The sequence below is a fragment of the Corvus brachyrhynchos genome, unplaced genomic scaffold, assembly GCF_000691975.1.
Source record: "Corvus brachyrhynchos isolate BGI_N302 unplaced genomic scaffold, ASM69197v1 scaffold136, whole genome shotgun sequence".
In the NCBI taxonomy this organism is placed as follows: domain Eukaryota; kingdom Metazoa; phylum Chordata; class Aves; order Passeriformes; family Corvidae; genus Corvus; species Corvus brachyrhynchos.
In genome coordinates this window covers 90,134-105,120 of record NW_008239080.1, presented here as the reverse complement: position 1 = coordinate 105,120, position 14,987 = coordinate 90,134, and the positions used below count along the sequence as shown (strand labels likewise).

Below are 14,987 nucleotides of genomic sequence, written 5' to 3'. Positions count from 1 at the left end.
AAAATAAATAGCCTTGTTTCTGAACAGGTTTTAGATGAGGCTGACAGAATGCTGGACATGGGATTTGAACCTCAGATAATGAAGATCCTAATAGATGTGCGCCCTGACAGACAAACTGTTATGACAAGGTATCTAAACATGATAGTGCTCAGGACTTGAACATAAGGTTATTGAACAAGTTAATTTCAAAACAAATGTGTCAGTTATTAAAATTTTTACTAGTTTTCTTTCTAATTCTGTCTAGTCAGTCCTGATGAGCCATTTGACAATTTTTTTTTTCCATTTTGTACTGCCTTATCTGATGTTTTATATCAAATATAAAGACAATTGAGTTTTCCCAAAAAAAGTAAGGTATCCTGTGAGTGCTAGAATTTGCCATATCAATTTGAAATGCCAACTTATGCTTCTCCATCTGGGACCAAAAGCATTTCCTGACTTTGTGGTCAGTGTCTCTGCTAGTCTGTACCTGGATTAATTTTGAAATTATGCAGCTTTTGGGAACTTAACAATTGAATATCCCAACAATAATTTTTGTTCCCACATTTTGCATTTAAGCTGTTGGTTTAGAGAGAAAACGGGCTAGATACTTGCTTATTAGGTACTGTTGAAAACTAAAATTACCTTAGGCTCCAATAGAAAGGCTCCATAATTGTTGCCTGTACTTTTAACCAGTAAAATTACCTTTTAAGCTTGAGTGCTGTTTACTATCATGAAATTAACGAATTGGAGAAGATTTTGCACACTATTCTCATGCGTATTTCCCTCTTCACTTCCTGTTTAGTGCTACTTGGCCTGATGGCGTCCGTCGCCTAGCAAAATCCTACTTGAAAAATCCCATGATTGTGTATGTCGGCACTCTTGACTTAGCAGTAAGTTGTCCGGTTCTTTTTTGGTTTTTCCCCTTCCTTTTGCAGAAGAACCTACACTTAAGCCAGGAAATTTTCGCTTGTAACTAATTGTATGTAAGTAAATGCACATATCTGTTGTAATCAATCTGAGCTTTCAAGAAACAGCTCCATACTATTTGTTTCAAAGTTTCCTTAAAAGTTCAGAAAAATTAAAAAAGTATTAACTAACACTTTTTCTGTAACAACATCTGGAAGTCTTAGCTCTTCAGTAGGAATCACAGCTGACAAGTATCAGTCATGTTGAATGTTCTGCTTCACAGTGCTGTTTTTGTGTGAGCCCTTGGTTTTGCAGCCTTAATTTCAGTTCAGCAAGTTCTCCTTCCTTACTTGGTTTTCCTTCTGAAGGTCTTCTTCTAATGCATACAGACCCTTAACTGAACTTGTGTTTCCTAACTGCTTCTTTCTCAAATGGGGTGGGAGCTTTGTACTAAACTCTTGGAGGACACTTGTCTAGAGCAGGAAATACTTGTTAGAGTAAGAACTGTCTTTAAAGTCCAAAACTTCTAACGTGGATGTAGTTGCATATTTGTCATTGTTGTGCAGCTATGTGTAGTTGGCTTCAGTACCACCAGAATTAATAGAAGCAGTAGTTCACCCAAGATCTTCGGAAATTTTCCTTTTCAGTTCCGCTTTTTTTAGTGATAGTGAATGAGGAAACCTAGTATCCAGTACACTCTTAGGTAGAAAGAGAGGCAAAATGTGCTTTTTTTCTGTTCTGTTCAGAGCTACGCTTTTATCAAAGGACATTTCTTGTCAGAGGACTGGAATTTGAAAGACATCAACTTCTGTTGTAGCTCTCTTCTCTAGGGCATTCATCTCTTTTTACAGAAGCTTCTCTTAATTGAAGAGGTGACATCTGGGTGGGAGGGGGAAGGGCTCCCATGTGGAGAGAGAATCTTTGTGTACTTGAGTCTTCAACTCTCGCCACAAAGATCATGATTCCGTGCCATGAGAATGTCTAGACATTTATTCTACTTATGAGATATACCGTAGACATTCTGTGGTAACTTCCACATGTAATGGAGTAAAGTTTTTAATGAACTGTTACTGGAATAGTTAGAAGTGATAATTTCAAATAGATTTACAGAATCTGCTTTAAAAGCCTGTGATTTCAAGTAAGACTGCCATTGTTCTAACTTGCTCTGGATTAACATAAAATATTTGCAAATTAAAGAACTCCAATCTGTTTTTCACTAATGCTATATTTATTTCACCTCACTAATCTGTACCCTTTAAATCTCTGCAAATAAATGGTTTGGCAAACTGCTTAAAGGTAAATTTTGTTATTCTCCTGAAGCACCTAGGAAATAGAAATCTGCTTTGTTTGAACTCCAAACTGATACATATTAAAATGGTTTTTTGTGGGATCATATGTTATTAGTTTTATAACATGGCAATATGGGAATTAACAGAAAAAAACATTACTCTGTTTCTACCTAACATCCCTTTTTGCTGTTTGACAGGCAGTAAACACAGTACAGCAAAAAGTTATTGTTATCCCTGAGGAAGAAAAGAGAGCTTTCATGCATAGCTTCATTAAGTCCATGAAGCCAAAAGATAAGGTCATCATTTTTGTGGGAAAAAAGCTTACGTATGTAATCACTTCCCAGTATCACATCTGTTTGTTTTTTTTTTTTTCCTAATAGAAATATTGAATAGTTTCTTAGTTTACATAATAACTGTCAACTGTAATAGCTCTTGTCCACAATGTGCTGCTAGTAGTATTATTTTTATTATTTATTTCTTCCTTCAGACTGACTGGCAGTTTGTATCTTTTTTAATATCATTAATGGTGGTGGTAAGTCTCAATTTCATATAGTTCAAGTGGGGTGTTTGGATTCTTGGGGATACATGAATATGATGCACTGTTTACTTCCATATGCCTCTGGTGCATGCAAAACCTGATTAATGTGGGGGGTGGTCATTGTATCATACTTGAACTTTTTGAGTGAACAACACAAGAATAATCTAGTACTTCTCTAAAATATAAATAAAGGTAATTTCTATGGGGCTTAGACGTCCTTTCCTATTTTATAATAAATACCAGCTGAGCTCAGTAGTGTTTTGTCCTTAAGCACACATTTAGCTTTTGTTGTCACGTCACTGTCTTTTTGATCTAAATCTAGATACTGCACTACTTTCTTTCTTTTTTCCTTTTGTTTTAAGAGCCATTGCTTTATTTCACCCTAGAGCTGATGACTTAGCAAGTGACTTTGGTATCGAAGGAATTCCAGTACAGTCACTTCATGGTAACAGGGAACAGTGTGATCGAGAACAGGCTTTAGATGACTTCAAGAAAGGTGAGTTTGTACTGAAGTACTGGTTTGTTTAGGCCAGACTTTTAAAGTTTGTTGTGTTCAAAACTTGTCTATCTCTAATTGCTGTGTCTCTTGCGTACTATGGAAATAAAAATGTGGAAGAGCTCTGAATTACACGTTTACTTTATTAATTTGACAAACAGAAACACCCAGCAAACAAAGAGGTTGCTCTATAATAAAATTTGGAATGTCTGGGAGTTTAATAATTTGAAGTAAGGTTTATATTACTTTTGACATTTCTGGAAAAGTTGGTGTTGTGTTAGTCTACAGAATGGTAAATTTAAATGTCAGATGATGGTGCTTTCAGTGAAACAGTTCTGCTCCAGATTATGCCAGTAGGGTTATACTTCAGGGTTATGTGGACACTTGCTAATAAAAGACTAGTGCTGTGACAAGAGCATCAGCTGAGAATATAGTTGTTGAAGTTCTTGTTCTTTGGACAGACTCTTTATATCAACTAGGCAGGTTTCTTACTTTTCCTGCACTGTGCTGTTCTACTTGTGAAATGCAAATAACAGTAAAACGACATTTTGGGTGCTTACTTACCAGCTTGTATTTGAAGCTAACTCAGTGTGACATGCAACAAGCATAATTTTACTTTGTGTTAAGAATAGTAAGTGCATTATAAGCTAGAAAACCAATAGAGTGGAGTATGTTTTCTGCTTATTCCATAAACTCCCATTCTCTTCCTGTCGTACTTCTTGTAGGCAAAGTTCGAATATTGGTAGCTACTGACTTGGCATCCCGTGGCCTTGATGTGCATGATATTACTCATGTTTTTAACTTCGATTTCCCTCGCAACATTGAAGAATATGTTCATAGAATAGGTCGTACGGGAAGAGCAGGGTAAGTGTTTACCAGAAAATAGTAGTGTATTATCAATGTTTTGTTGTGTTTTATGCACTGCATAGGAGTTTTTCTTGTCAAATTCTAGAGGCTACAGGTGATGTGAGGTGGGGGAGTGAAGACTTCAGTCTATCAAAGTATGTTTCTAAACGCACTGCTTTATGTCTTGAAATGAATTCACTGTTAAATTGAAGGCAAACAAGTTTTATGTTTTTCTGTTATTGAATGAAGGATGTTTGAAAGCTGGTTTAAATATGAGGAAGAATTAGAAAAAATGTCTGCATTGATATTCTGGAATGTTACTTCCTTGTTTGTCTCTTCATGAGCTACTGAGTTATTTAGTTTTCTAGACAACACACTGAACAGAAGCCATCTGCATGGTTTAAAGTCTGCAGCCGATCATGGTGGTGTAGTTTAGTGGTGGGTTTTTGGATGCTGCTTTCCCAAGCTTGTACAAGTGTGATTTTTCTCATTTAATCATTATATGAATGTGTGTCTTTTCATACTTAAATATGTTGCCTTTATGCTAGATTTATTATCTTAAAGTCTAAATTAGTTCTGCATTTGCTCCATTTTAGATGAATTGCTGTATTCTGATTTTTATGAAAGGTAGCTCTCTGTCATGTGCACAGTTAATGCTCAAACCACTTTATTCTACCAGCTCAGTAATACTGCCTAGGTCAGTAGTAAAAGCCTAGTAAGAGTTATTTTGAAGATCAGCAGTTGTTTCCTTCCTTGTTTAGGCGCACTGGGGAGGCAGTAACACTTGTCACGAGCAATGATTGGAAGTTTGCGTCCGAACTGATTGACATTCTGGAAAGAGCAAACCAAGTAAGAATACATTACTGGGTAAGATTTATATTGGTTCTGGGTTAGCACCTGAAGCAGGTCATGAAGCTCTAAGCCTATTTAGACCCTTTTTGGTGAGTGTTTGTGGTATCTCAGGGAAAGACAATGGGTATTTCAGTCTGTCTTGTCCTAGATAGCCTTAGCTGTGTTTTACCTTACAGATGAGTCCCAGTAAGGAACTGTGAACTTTAACCAAAGCCTTCCATGTCCAAAGAAAAAGTAACTAACATATACATTGAGGTGTGCAGAGGAATAATAGGGTCTATTTTATGTCATAGTATTTTATTCCATTTGTATTTCACTTCTGGATGCATTTACCAATGTTCTTGTTTAACAGTGTAAATATTAACAATACTTAGAAGAAGCTCAACTATCTTATCTGTTTATTGTATCTGACAGTTGTGACACCTGCATGTACTTTACCAAGCTTTCTTACTGATGTTTGTAAATAGTATGTGAAATGGAACTGGAATGTGATCTCTTTCTTTAAAGAAACATATTTTTTCTTGATACCATATCTAAGAAAACAGAGACAATTGTGTTGCTGTTTCTTGCTGTAACAAGAAACAATATTTTGCCTGTTTTATAGTAAACCCCCAGTTCAAGTCCTGACTTGAGCTGAAATTTTGTTTGTTTGGGTTGGGGTATTTGGTTGGTTGGTTTTTTTGGATGGGAGTTTGAGTACATACTAAATGGATTTTATCTAGGACCTGTGGTTTTTACTCTGGACACTTAATCAGATTTTAAACCCTGGGTTAGGACTTCATCTCAGTCTTCTGGTTTACAACTCTTCTTTGAAAGATACTACGTTGCTTTATTGCAAACCTGCTAAGATGCTTTTGACAGACGAAAAGGAGGGAAAAAAAAGTGTAGAAAGTAGTCACCTAATAATTTCTTCACGTTGCAAATTTGGGGGTTTTGGTTGGGGTGGGGTTTTTTGTTTTTATTCAGAAAATGCAAGAGATGAAACCAGTAATGATACTGTGAAGCTACTTTAGAGGTGCCTTGTGTTTTGTATTCTGAGTTAGTAATTACCATTCAAGCCTTGTTTTCAGCTGCAGACTGCAAAGTTCCCAAACTGGTTTTGGTTTTTTGTAATGTGTGATAGTTCAACTGGGAACGTCTCTGAGTGCAGAGGAGAAAAGAGGAACTCTGAATCCTTTCTTTCAAGAGTTACTATTAGTCACAACATTATTCTCAAACTTAGTTATGTCTGATAGAAGGGAAGTATCCCTACAGACAAGTGTTGGGTTTTTTCCCATGACAATGGAAATACCATTATTTCATTCTTAAAGCATCATGTAAAAGTAAGAAGAGAACTGAAAACAGAAATATTTCGATTTCAAAACAAGTAAGCTGCATTTGTTAGCCAAATGTTCTCTGTGATTTTGAATCTACAGATTATATTAAAAGAGAAACAGGTACAACAAAAAGGTGTCTGTTTCATGTTGAAGAGATCTTTTATATATAAAAGCTTAAGAAGCATGAACAGCTATATTAAGGAAACAGGTGGAAAAATAGTAATCTCTGTAATACCAAGAAAAGCATTCCATGTAAATCATGGCATCTCTATCCTTTTCTGTTTTCTCACTTGGACTACCCTACCTATCTTATATGTTTAGCAGATACCCAGATTGTTCATGAAAAATCTCAACAAGCCACTAGATGATGGATATTATCTTACTGAGATTTTTATGTTTCTGTATCCTCACTTCTTCCCACTCTTGCCTTGTGCTTGCTCAAAAACCACTCTTGCAAGAAATCGTTGCGATTTTAGTTTGGAGTAAGTTATGCTTCAAGCTCTAGGAGAGGATCTGATACTGTGGAAGAAAATCATTCCATGTTTCAACTGAAAAATAACTTTGTCTCATTACTTCTATTGCCACTGATAAGTCTGTAGTGACTTTCAGCTAGAGATACATAATTTTAAACTTTATTTTTAAATAGTGTTTGAAACTTAGGCAGAATAGACTCTTCCAGAGTTGTCATATTCTGCCAGGACAGTTGTTCACCAGTAAGAGCAATTCAACACATAAAACATATACTAGCAAGGTGTCCCTCATGCCAGCTCAAGAAAAAGTTGCTGATAGCAAATGGCAAGCATTGCTCAATCATAAAGTCAGACACAAGAAATGGGAACTAGAGGAATATGACTTCCTGCTCCACCAGTCTTGTTGTCTTGGCTGCATTCTCCACCTGTTCAAGCGTTGCCAAGCCCAGGCACTTTTAGGGAGACTTTAAGGTATTTACATTCGTTTGTACTCTGCTGTTTGCACTGTATTTGTGCCACTGGCAGGCACAAATCACACAGACTGAGCAATCATGTTAGTACCACGTTCACACACTGCCCTCCACGCTGATCAGGAGACTGATTCTGGACGGGGTGACTTCCACTGATGGCCACATGCCATTGCAGACTGTTGAAGTGGGCTGCCTTTGACAGATCAGTGATCCAAGACCTCATGACAGTACAGTTGCCCGCAGTGCTTTTTGCAGTAAACATTGCATTATTGTAAGCATTATGCCCGACCTGGTTTAAGTCTTGTTAGATACTGCCTTTGTTCCATGAGCAAAAGAATGGTATCTGGGGTTTTTCTTTCATCACTGTCACTCTGCCTAGTAAGTCTGTCTGTAATTCTTCACATCTAGCCTCAGTCGTTAAGAACTCTGAGGTGAGAGTGTGTTGATACTATTCACCTTCTTTTCCAAATAATTACAAACATGCCAAACACCCCTGTGGATCTTAGTAAGGTGCTCTTGTGACCTCCCAGTGGTGGGAGATCTGACCATTTTCTCCTGCCCTTCTTTTCTTGTCTTTTAGCTTTTTTCTAAGCACATGAGAACCATTCCTGTGACAACACTTTCTTTTAAGTCACAAAGTTTCTCTTCAGAGGCTCTTAAAATTTCCATAAGGAATTTAATACAAATTAACATTTAAATGTATGTATATAGTATGATATCACCTTTAAGTGGCACTGGATGTTTTACCAGCTGTTCATTATAACTAAAAGATACATTTCTGTTTGAACTATAATGTTGTAGTTAGCTGTTTATATGTTGCCATCAGATACGGTGATACAAACATAGGTATATTATTGAAAATCCAGACACACTATGATGATTATTTTTCAGTATATTTCAGTACAATCTTATGTAAAAAGATTTCTCTCTGCATTTCTACAGAAAAGAATTTGCAAAGTGACAGGAGCCAGATAAATAATGAAATCAAGTTTGAGAACACACAAATCAATAGCATTCACATAAAGCAGAGTCTAAAAGTTTAGATTTATTTAAAACTCACCATGTTTTTTTGCCTGCTTTCTTATTAGGTAGTTCCTGATAAGCTTGTTGCCATGGCAGAAAGATACAAACAATCACAAATGAGAAAAGAAATTGAAAAGGATATACAAAGACCTTGGAGAAAGCCCTCAAAATAAGTGTAATCCCTTGAAGTTACTGAAACAGAGAATGTGATTATAAGTAGTGTTACTATCTGTGAGCTTGAATGTCTAAGTTTCATGATTGCTTTCCATACCTGTCCTATTTAAACAAACTTCTAAAAAGTGTCTTAGAAAAGAAAACTGGATTAACTTTATATAGAAGTAAATCTGGTTTTGCACTTGGGACACTATTTTCACATAAAAATTAGTTGGGTTTTTTTTTTTTTTTCTTGTGTGATGTATGAAACTTCTAAAGCCATTTTCTACTGGTTAAAAACAAATATTGTGGCTTTGTTGGTTGGTTTGAGTTTTTTTAGTTAAATGCAGTATTGATATATAAGAATGTAAAAGATAACTTTTCCTTTTATATTCAGAGAACTGGATTATTCATTGAAAGCAATGTTTGTCAATGTAGTTTCAAAATACTGTACCTTTGCCCGGATATGCCACTGGCATGCAGAAGTATTTCTCAGGATAATGAAAACTGCTTGGTTTGCCATTACTTACGTTTGCTGAAGCAAGTTTTCTTTATTCTTATTTAAAAACATAACACTGGAAGTCATTTTTGTTAAGACTTGTGTCTCAAGATTTTTTGAGAGAGGTCTGCCTTTTCTTCTAATGGAGGAGAGTATGACAAGAAGTATGTGTTTGTGGCTAACTGGGGAAGAAAATCAGCTTGTACTCTTGTTTTTGTGGATGTAATATTCTAGCTTAAGGGATAAAACCAGAATTTACTACAGCAATGTCAACAAAGCCATGGAGAAAAGAATACATTCAAAGGCCAGCTTTTATTTCTTCCAGGTGAAGTTGATTCACACTTTACATTTGGATGTCAGGTTCTGTCACACAGACTCCCAGTGATAACGGGATATGTTTTCTCCTCTTAGAAACTTATATGGGAAGGAGTTATTCCTTCATTCAATGCTTGGTCTGAACTTGTGCTTATTTATGTGTCATATGATTAAATAAAAACTAATAAACAAAACTCAGAAAAATGAGAATAATTTAGTAAAATTACTCTCTAAATATTCTTCCCTCTTAATTTGCTCATAATTGAGGTAAATCTGGGCATTATTCAAGCCAATAGGTTATTTTGCCTTCAAAAAGTAGGCTAAAAATATGGACTTCCCATGGCTTCTATAAGTAAAAGCAAAAGATCTATTTATTTGCAGCACAGCAGTTCCCAAATGCTGTGTACTTCTCACCTGCACAATTTTAGTAATAGGAAATATTAAAACTACTTTTTTTTTTCCTCACACACATTACTTCAGCATGAGAAAAATGGATATGAATTTCAATTTCAAGAGTGTCCAATTCATGCTGCATTTTGGTTTTGATAACCTTTTATATCAAGAGTCTTCCTCTTTGATACAGGTTGAAAGATGCATTTCTTTCTACATGATTCATCATACAAATAAATGCTCATTGGCACAATAACATCTACTCTGTTGCAGCGTATTAGGTAACGACTGCTTCAAAGCCCAGTGAAAAGACTGATTTCTAAAGCAATTCTGAAGACTCAGAAAGGATAAGTTACTTCAGAAACTTCATATTACTCTGATAAAATATTCTCTCTCTGCTAACTGTTGCTTGTGATTGTCCTCTGCAAAAGATCTTCATCCACACAGGTGATCTGGAGAAGTTGTTCTGGTTAATGTTGAAGTAACTCCAGTGACTTTTTTCCTTTTGAAAGCAGGAGTGTATTTTGGATATTCTGTATTGCATCTTAGTTTTAAATAAAATTGTCATTTTTTCTGTTATGCAGTCATTGATGCCTTTGTATTTGGAAATACAGAAATTACACATGGGAAATGAACTATTCCAAATTCTTCTATATGTTCTTAGTATACCTTGAAGACATTTTGATGGTGATATCTACATTTGGATAGGCAAAATAAATATTACTTAAAACATTTCTTTTAAGAGTTATGGCTAAGCAGTGTGGCCAAAGCATGCATTTTTGTCTTCATGTTCCTGATTTTATTTTGGTTTGGTTTTTGTAGTACCACACTATTGAAGAGTCGTTTATGGTGCAGAATTTTTTGTTTTAAATATGCAAGTTTACATGATATTATTGTGAACAATGTTCTTAATAATTCTCGTGAAATACTGGGAATCCATTGTTCAATTCATGGCTTATTTTTCTTGAAAGGAAATGATGTCTTGCTTTATCTTCTAGGCTGAACAAGTTGTATTGGGGAATAAAAAAGTGAGTCAGCTGAGACTTTTGCAGACAACCCACAAAAAATTCCAGACATTGCTGAAAGCAATGATCCAGGTCTCCCAAGTGCCACTCTGAGTCATTTGGCCACGTGACACAGGAGTGGAAAAAAGCAGTTTTGACATGATATGAACAGAATTTTTCCAATTCTTTTGGATGTTTCATTTTAAGTTGCTCTAGAAGGTACTTCAGCAGCTTAAGACAACCTTTCCTGTTAAAGAAAATAAGAATGGATTAGGTACCTTCTCCATAGTTCTAAGTATGTGGTTCAAGTATTTAAACACAGTTATGCATTAATTCTGTGGTGACTTTCTTGATTCAGTACAAGATGTAATTGGCAAACCAACTTCTTAGTTTACTTGTTAAGGAGGTTTTGTACCTCATGTGGGTTTTGTTCTTCTGTGTTGAAGAAATGTGGAAGACAGTTCTTACAGAAATGAAAAATCATTTATTCATCTTGATCTCATTCAGTAGTTCTCTCACCATCTTTTTAGAAATTACCTTGATATGAAGTGTAATTTTGCTCAGAAAGTGGAGTCATCACTTTTTTAAGCTGCTTTTTCTAAACAGGACTGAATTTGGAAAAGATAATTTAACAAGTCACATCTTTTTGCATTCTAAGGCAAGTCTGGAGTGTAAACCAGCAAGGTGATTGTTTCCACCTTTTGTTAGGTAAATGCAAGTCAGACATTCAGCAAGCACACGCAGTGTTGCATTGCTGTAGAACAATTATGCCTAAAAGATTTATTCTTGCTTTGTGTTATATTACTCTTACATCAAATTCTTAAATGCTAAACTGAAACAGTGTTAGACAGTGCTAGCCCAGCTCACACAGGCCTAAAGTAAAATATTCCTGTGAAATACCAACCTACAGCACTTTGGTCCATCGGATTCACAACATGTCTTTGAGTTGCCGTGGTTGTTTATCATGTCCTTTTCAATATGCGAGAAGGAGAGCCGCCAGGTGTTTCCTGAAGTAAAGCACAAGACTCTTAAATGGTTACACTGCACTAACCATCAGCTTCTGTAGCTAGGAAAAAATCCCAATTTTGTAATTGACTTAAATACCAGCAATTTTTTTGCACCCACTAAAAAAAAAATCTTAATTCAGTGAATGCAGTTAGTTCCTCCTGAACTCCCCAGCTGCTTCACAAAGACAATTAGAATGTAATTAATATAGACATAGTTAATTATTTGAATGCTTTAAATTCCTAAGGATGTTTGGATTTACTTCAAGCTTAATTCTGAACTTCCCTGGATTTGCTGAACATGATTTAGGGAACTGTATTATTCATAGAAATCTACTACCTTTGAATGTCTGTACTCTTACTGTGTTCTCTGGGTTTTCTTTGTGCAAATAATAGGTTTGTGAGTTTGTTTCAGGTAAGGTGACTGTTCTAAAACACTTCTTCTGCTCGTGCTTCCAAAAATAATGGCTAACGTAGCTCAATGCCCTGTTTTTAACACCAAGCAATCACTTTTGTCTTCCTTGCGTGAGTCAGCTGTTTCCCTTGCCTGTTTGGCTCAGTTACTCTTTGCATTTAATTTGCACAGGAAGAGATTGCCAAATAAACCAGTACTGCTGTACTGGGTTTTTGATAATATGGGCATGCTAATTTAAAAAATACCAGATTGCTTGAAATCTTTTTGCTGAAATAATCAGTTACCATAATGCAGTGATACATCAGAATGTTTTCTGCAAACTAATGTATGTGACAGTGGTCTGGAAGAAAAAATGTTGTAGCCATACCAGAGTTCAATGAGAAATAATGTATCTTGATAGGAAACAGTTTGCTTCCTGCAGAAGTATCTGATTTGTGGATGTAGTCACATGTACAGGGGTGTTCCCTGCGTTTTTAGCAACTTACTTCTAATTTCCTTAAAAGAGTGCATGCTGCTATTAAGTAAGAGTGCTAGCACAAGGGAAGGCCCATAGCCATGTGTCTGGATGGAGTGGATTTAATATAATGCTCTTACTAATGATCAGTATACAGCCTGGTAGGGTGGGTTTGTATTTACATTTCAGTACAGGACAAGCAGTACCACAGATCTGATGCTTTAAAGAGGGATTTCAGTTGTCTGAGCTGGATCTATCCAGGATAAGGTATCTTGAAGGCAGAATACTGAACATGATCTGGATACCCTTTCTATAGCACTTGTAAATGATCAAGTTGTAGAGAAGATACTTCATAAGTTATTATTGTCCATATTTGAGATACCTCTTAGAACTTTTTCTCTTTTGTTTTGCTTGGCTACTAAATAAAGTGATCTAAATCTCATATCTCTCTTGACTTTTGTTCCCAGCCATTGTTCAATTTTGAGGCCGCCCTGTGTGCTGAGGGGCCAGCTATGCTGAGCCTCCAAAGTCAAGATGATGTCCACTGATATTTCTGATGGAGGATTCTTGATCTGAAGAGTTACTGCAGGGCTTCCAACCTTTTTCCTTGCCACAGTGACTTCCACATCTAGTAACAAAGAAAGTGATATTTCATGTTAGATAGATAGATTAGATAGATGAAACCTTTTTTTGAAGAATGTTACATTTTTTATTAAAGAGCTCATGAGCAATCAGAAACAATACCTAGGTTCAATCGCTCATTCTTTATCCTACAGGCTATGGATGTTAAATAAAACATTGAGAAGGCCTGTTGAGGAGTTCTCTGAAATAGGGAACACAGTGTGTTTGCTTGATTTACTGTCTAAGAATTCAAAATGTAGTAATGTTTTTCAGTGAACTGCTTCCCTGTTGAAAACACACAGTGAACAGATTTGGCCACAATGTTTCTGAAGATTTTGGGGAAAAATAACCCTAAAAGGGGATATGTTTTCTGTATTAAAATATTAGATACTGTATAAAAGAAAGCTCTTTGTTTTGCTACCAGTTCAGCAAACGGCTCTTTGCACACTCCAGATAAGATGCAAGATGTATAGGTCACGTAGGAAATACCAAACATGCAATAGAACTCTTAATGTTTATTATTTTCATACAGAAAATATGCATAGTGGAGTTAATAACATAATAAGATCAGCTATGATGTATTTGTGATTCTTAACACAAGAGCAAACTTGAGATACTGGGGACAGCAGGGGTGACAGCTCCATTGGCACAGAGAGACAGGACTGGCAGGAAAATACATGTTCTTAACAATAGGGCAACACATATGCACGATGTAACTGGATTTTTAGCACTTCCGCTTGAACCTTACTCTCTCAATACTAACCTTTAATGTTTTTTACTTCCTGTTTAATAATTTCTCTTAGTGTTTGAAGCATTTTAAAGGCTGATAATTTTCCATCTTCATCTAAAAACTTCAAAAAACCCTTTTCTTTTGGAGTTCTTTTGAATGATACATAATAATAAGCTCCAGTATCATCAGACTCGTCCAGCTGAATCCTTTCAACGGGCATTACAAGCATAATGTCAAACTCATTTGGTTCAGATATCTGCAAATATGAGAATACAACAGTCAACCTGCAACTTAGGAGAATAAAACCTGAGATTTTTATACCAGTTGTGGTTTTTATCTACCTTGGTGTACTGATCATGTCTGATGTGAAATATGAGTTTATTTCTGTGGTATTGCAAGATTACCGTGCATTGGGGTGGAAAATAGCAATTTGCAGCTTACTTCCCAGCTCTCCAACTTATTAATTTTTAAAGATAGTTTTAAGATTCTTGAGCTGTTCTGAATAATTAATGCATAAATGTTGGATTCAGTCGTCCTTTTGCAGATAGGAATCAACTAAGGAAAAAAAATGCATTGCTAGGTCTGAAGCTGGTTTTAGAGAGTTAAAAATAAAGTGTCCCCATGTTTAACTTTGTTTCAGTCTGCTGGAACTAGGAAAAAAGGTACTGGTTAATCATAGAAGGTGAAGAGGTTGGAATAAACCCTAGAGATAAAGCTAGTCCTGATCCACCCTGCCCTGGGCAGGGATACGTTCCACTAGATCAGGTTGCTCAAGGCCTTATGCAACCTGGCCTTGAACACTGCCAGGTTTGGAGCATCCACAATCTCCCCAGGCACCCTGTACCAGTGTCTCACCACCCTCACAGTAAAAAAATTCTAACATCTAATCTTAATTTTCCTTCTTTCAGCTTGTATCCATAAGTCCTGCTTTTTGAAGAAAAAACAGGAAATAAAACCTGGCCCACGGCTTCTGGTGCAGTGCTATTCCTGACTGGTCCTGTTGTTAGACCAGGCTCACCTGTGTGCTGTGCAAGGACGGGGCTTTCTGCGGCTTGAACGCGAGTCCTGTTCAGGTAGCGTCTCTGACTGAATGCACATAAGTACACCATTCAGCAGGTTACTGATCATTCTATAATGCATTGTGGTTACTTTACAGAGTCGTTCTTAGTTTTAACTCGTCGGGAAGGGCCAGCTAAGAGCTGCTCTCGCGCGGCAGG

General features: G+C 36.3%; 2 protein-coding genes across 2 annotated transcripts in view; one reads left to right on the top strand and one right to left on the bottom strand.

Moving 5' to 3' along the window:
- Positions 1-8,683, top strand: part of DDX43 (DEAD-box helicase 43) — a gene marked incomplete at its 5' end in the record, with an annotated part of 21,101 nt that extends 12,418 nt beyond the window's left edge. The window contains 7 exons of the mRNA XM_017739208.1: positions 28-128; positions 782-869; positions 2,372-2,499; positions 3,099-3,208; positions 3,934-4,072; positions 4,816-4,903; positions 8,251-8,683. Coding sequence (XP_017594697.1) covers positions 28-128; positions 782-869; positions 2,372-2,499; positions 3,099-3,208; positions 3,934-4,072; positions 4,816-4,903; positions 8,251-8,358 — 762 coding nt within the window. The remainder of the gene's footprint in view (positions 1-27; positions 129-781; positions 870-2,371; positions 2,500-3,098; positions 3,209-3,933; positions 4,073-4,815; positions 4,904-8,250) is intronic.
- Positions 8,684-9,130: 447 nt separating this feature from the next.
- MB21D1 (Mab-21 domain containing 1) lies at positions 9,131-14,879 on the bottom strand. The gene is made up of 5 exons (XM_017739207.1): positions 14,727-14,879; positions 13,804-14,107; positions 12,802-13,047; positions 11,451-11,553; positions 9,131-10,793 (listed from the first exon to the last, which is right to left on the bottom strand). Exons 1-5 carry the CDS (start codon positions 14,877-14,879, stop codon positions 10,451-10,453), a joined length of 1,149 nt encoding a protein of 382 aa, XP_017594696.1. The 3' UTR covers positions 9,131-10,450.
- Positions 14,880-14,987: the final 108 nt, after the last annotated feature.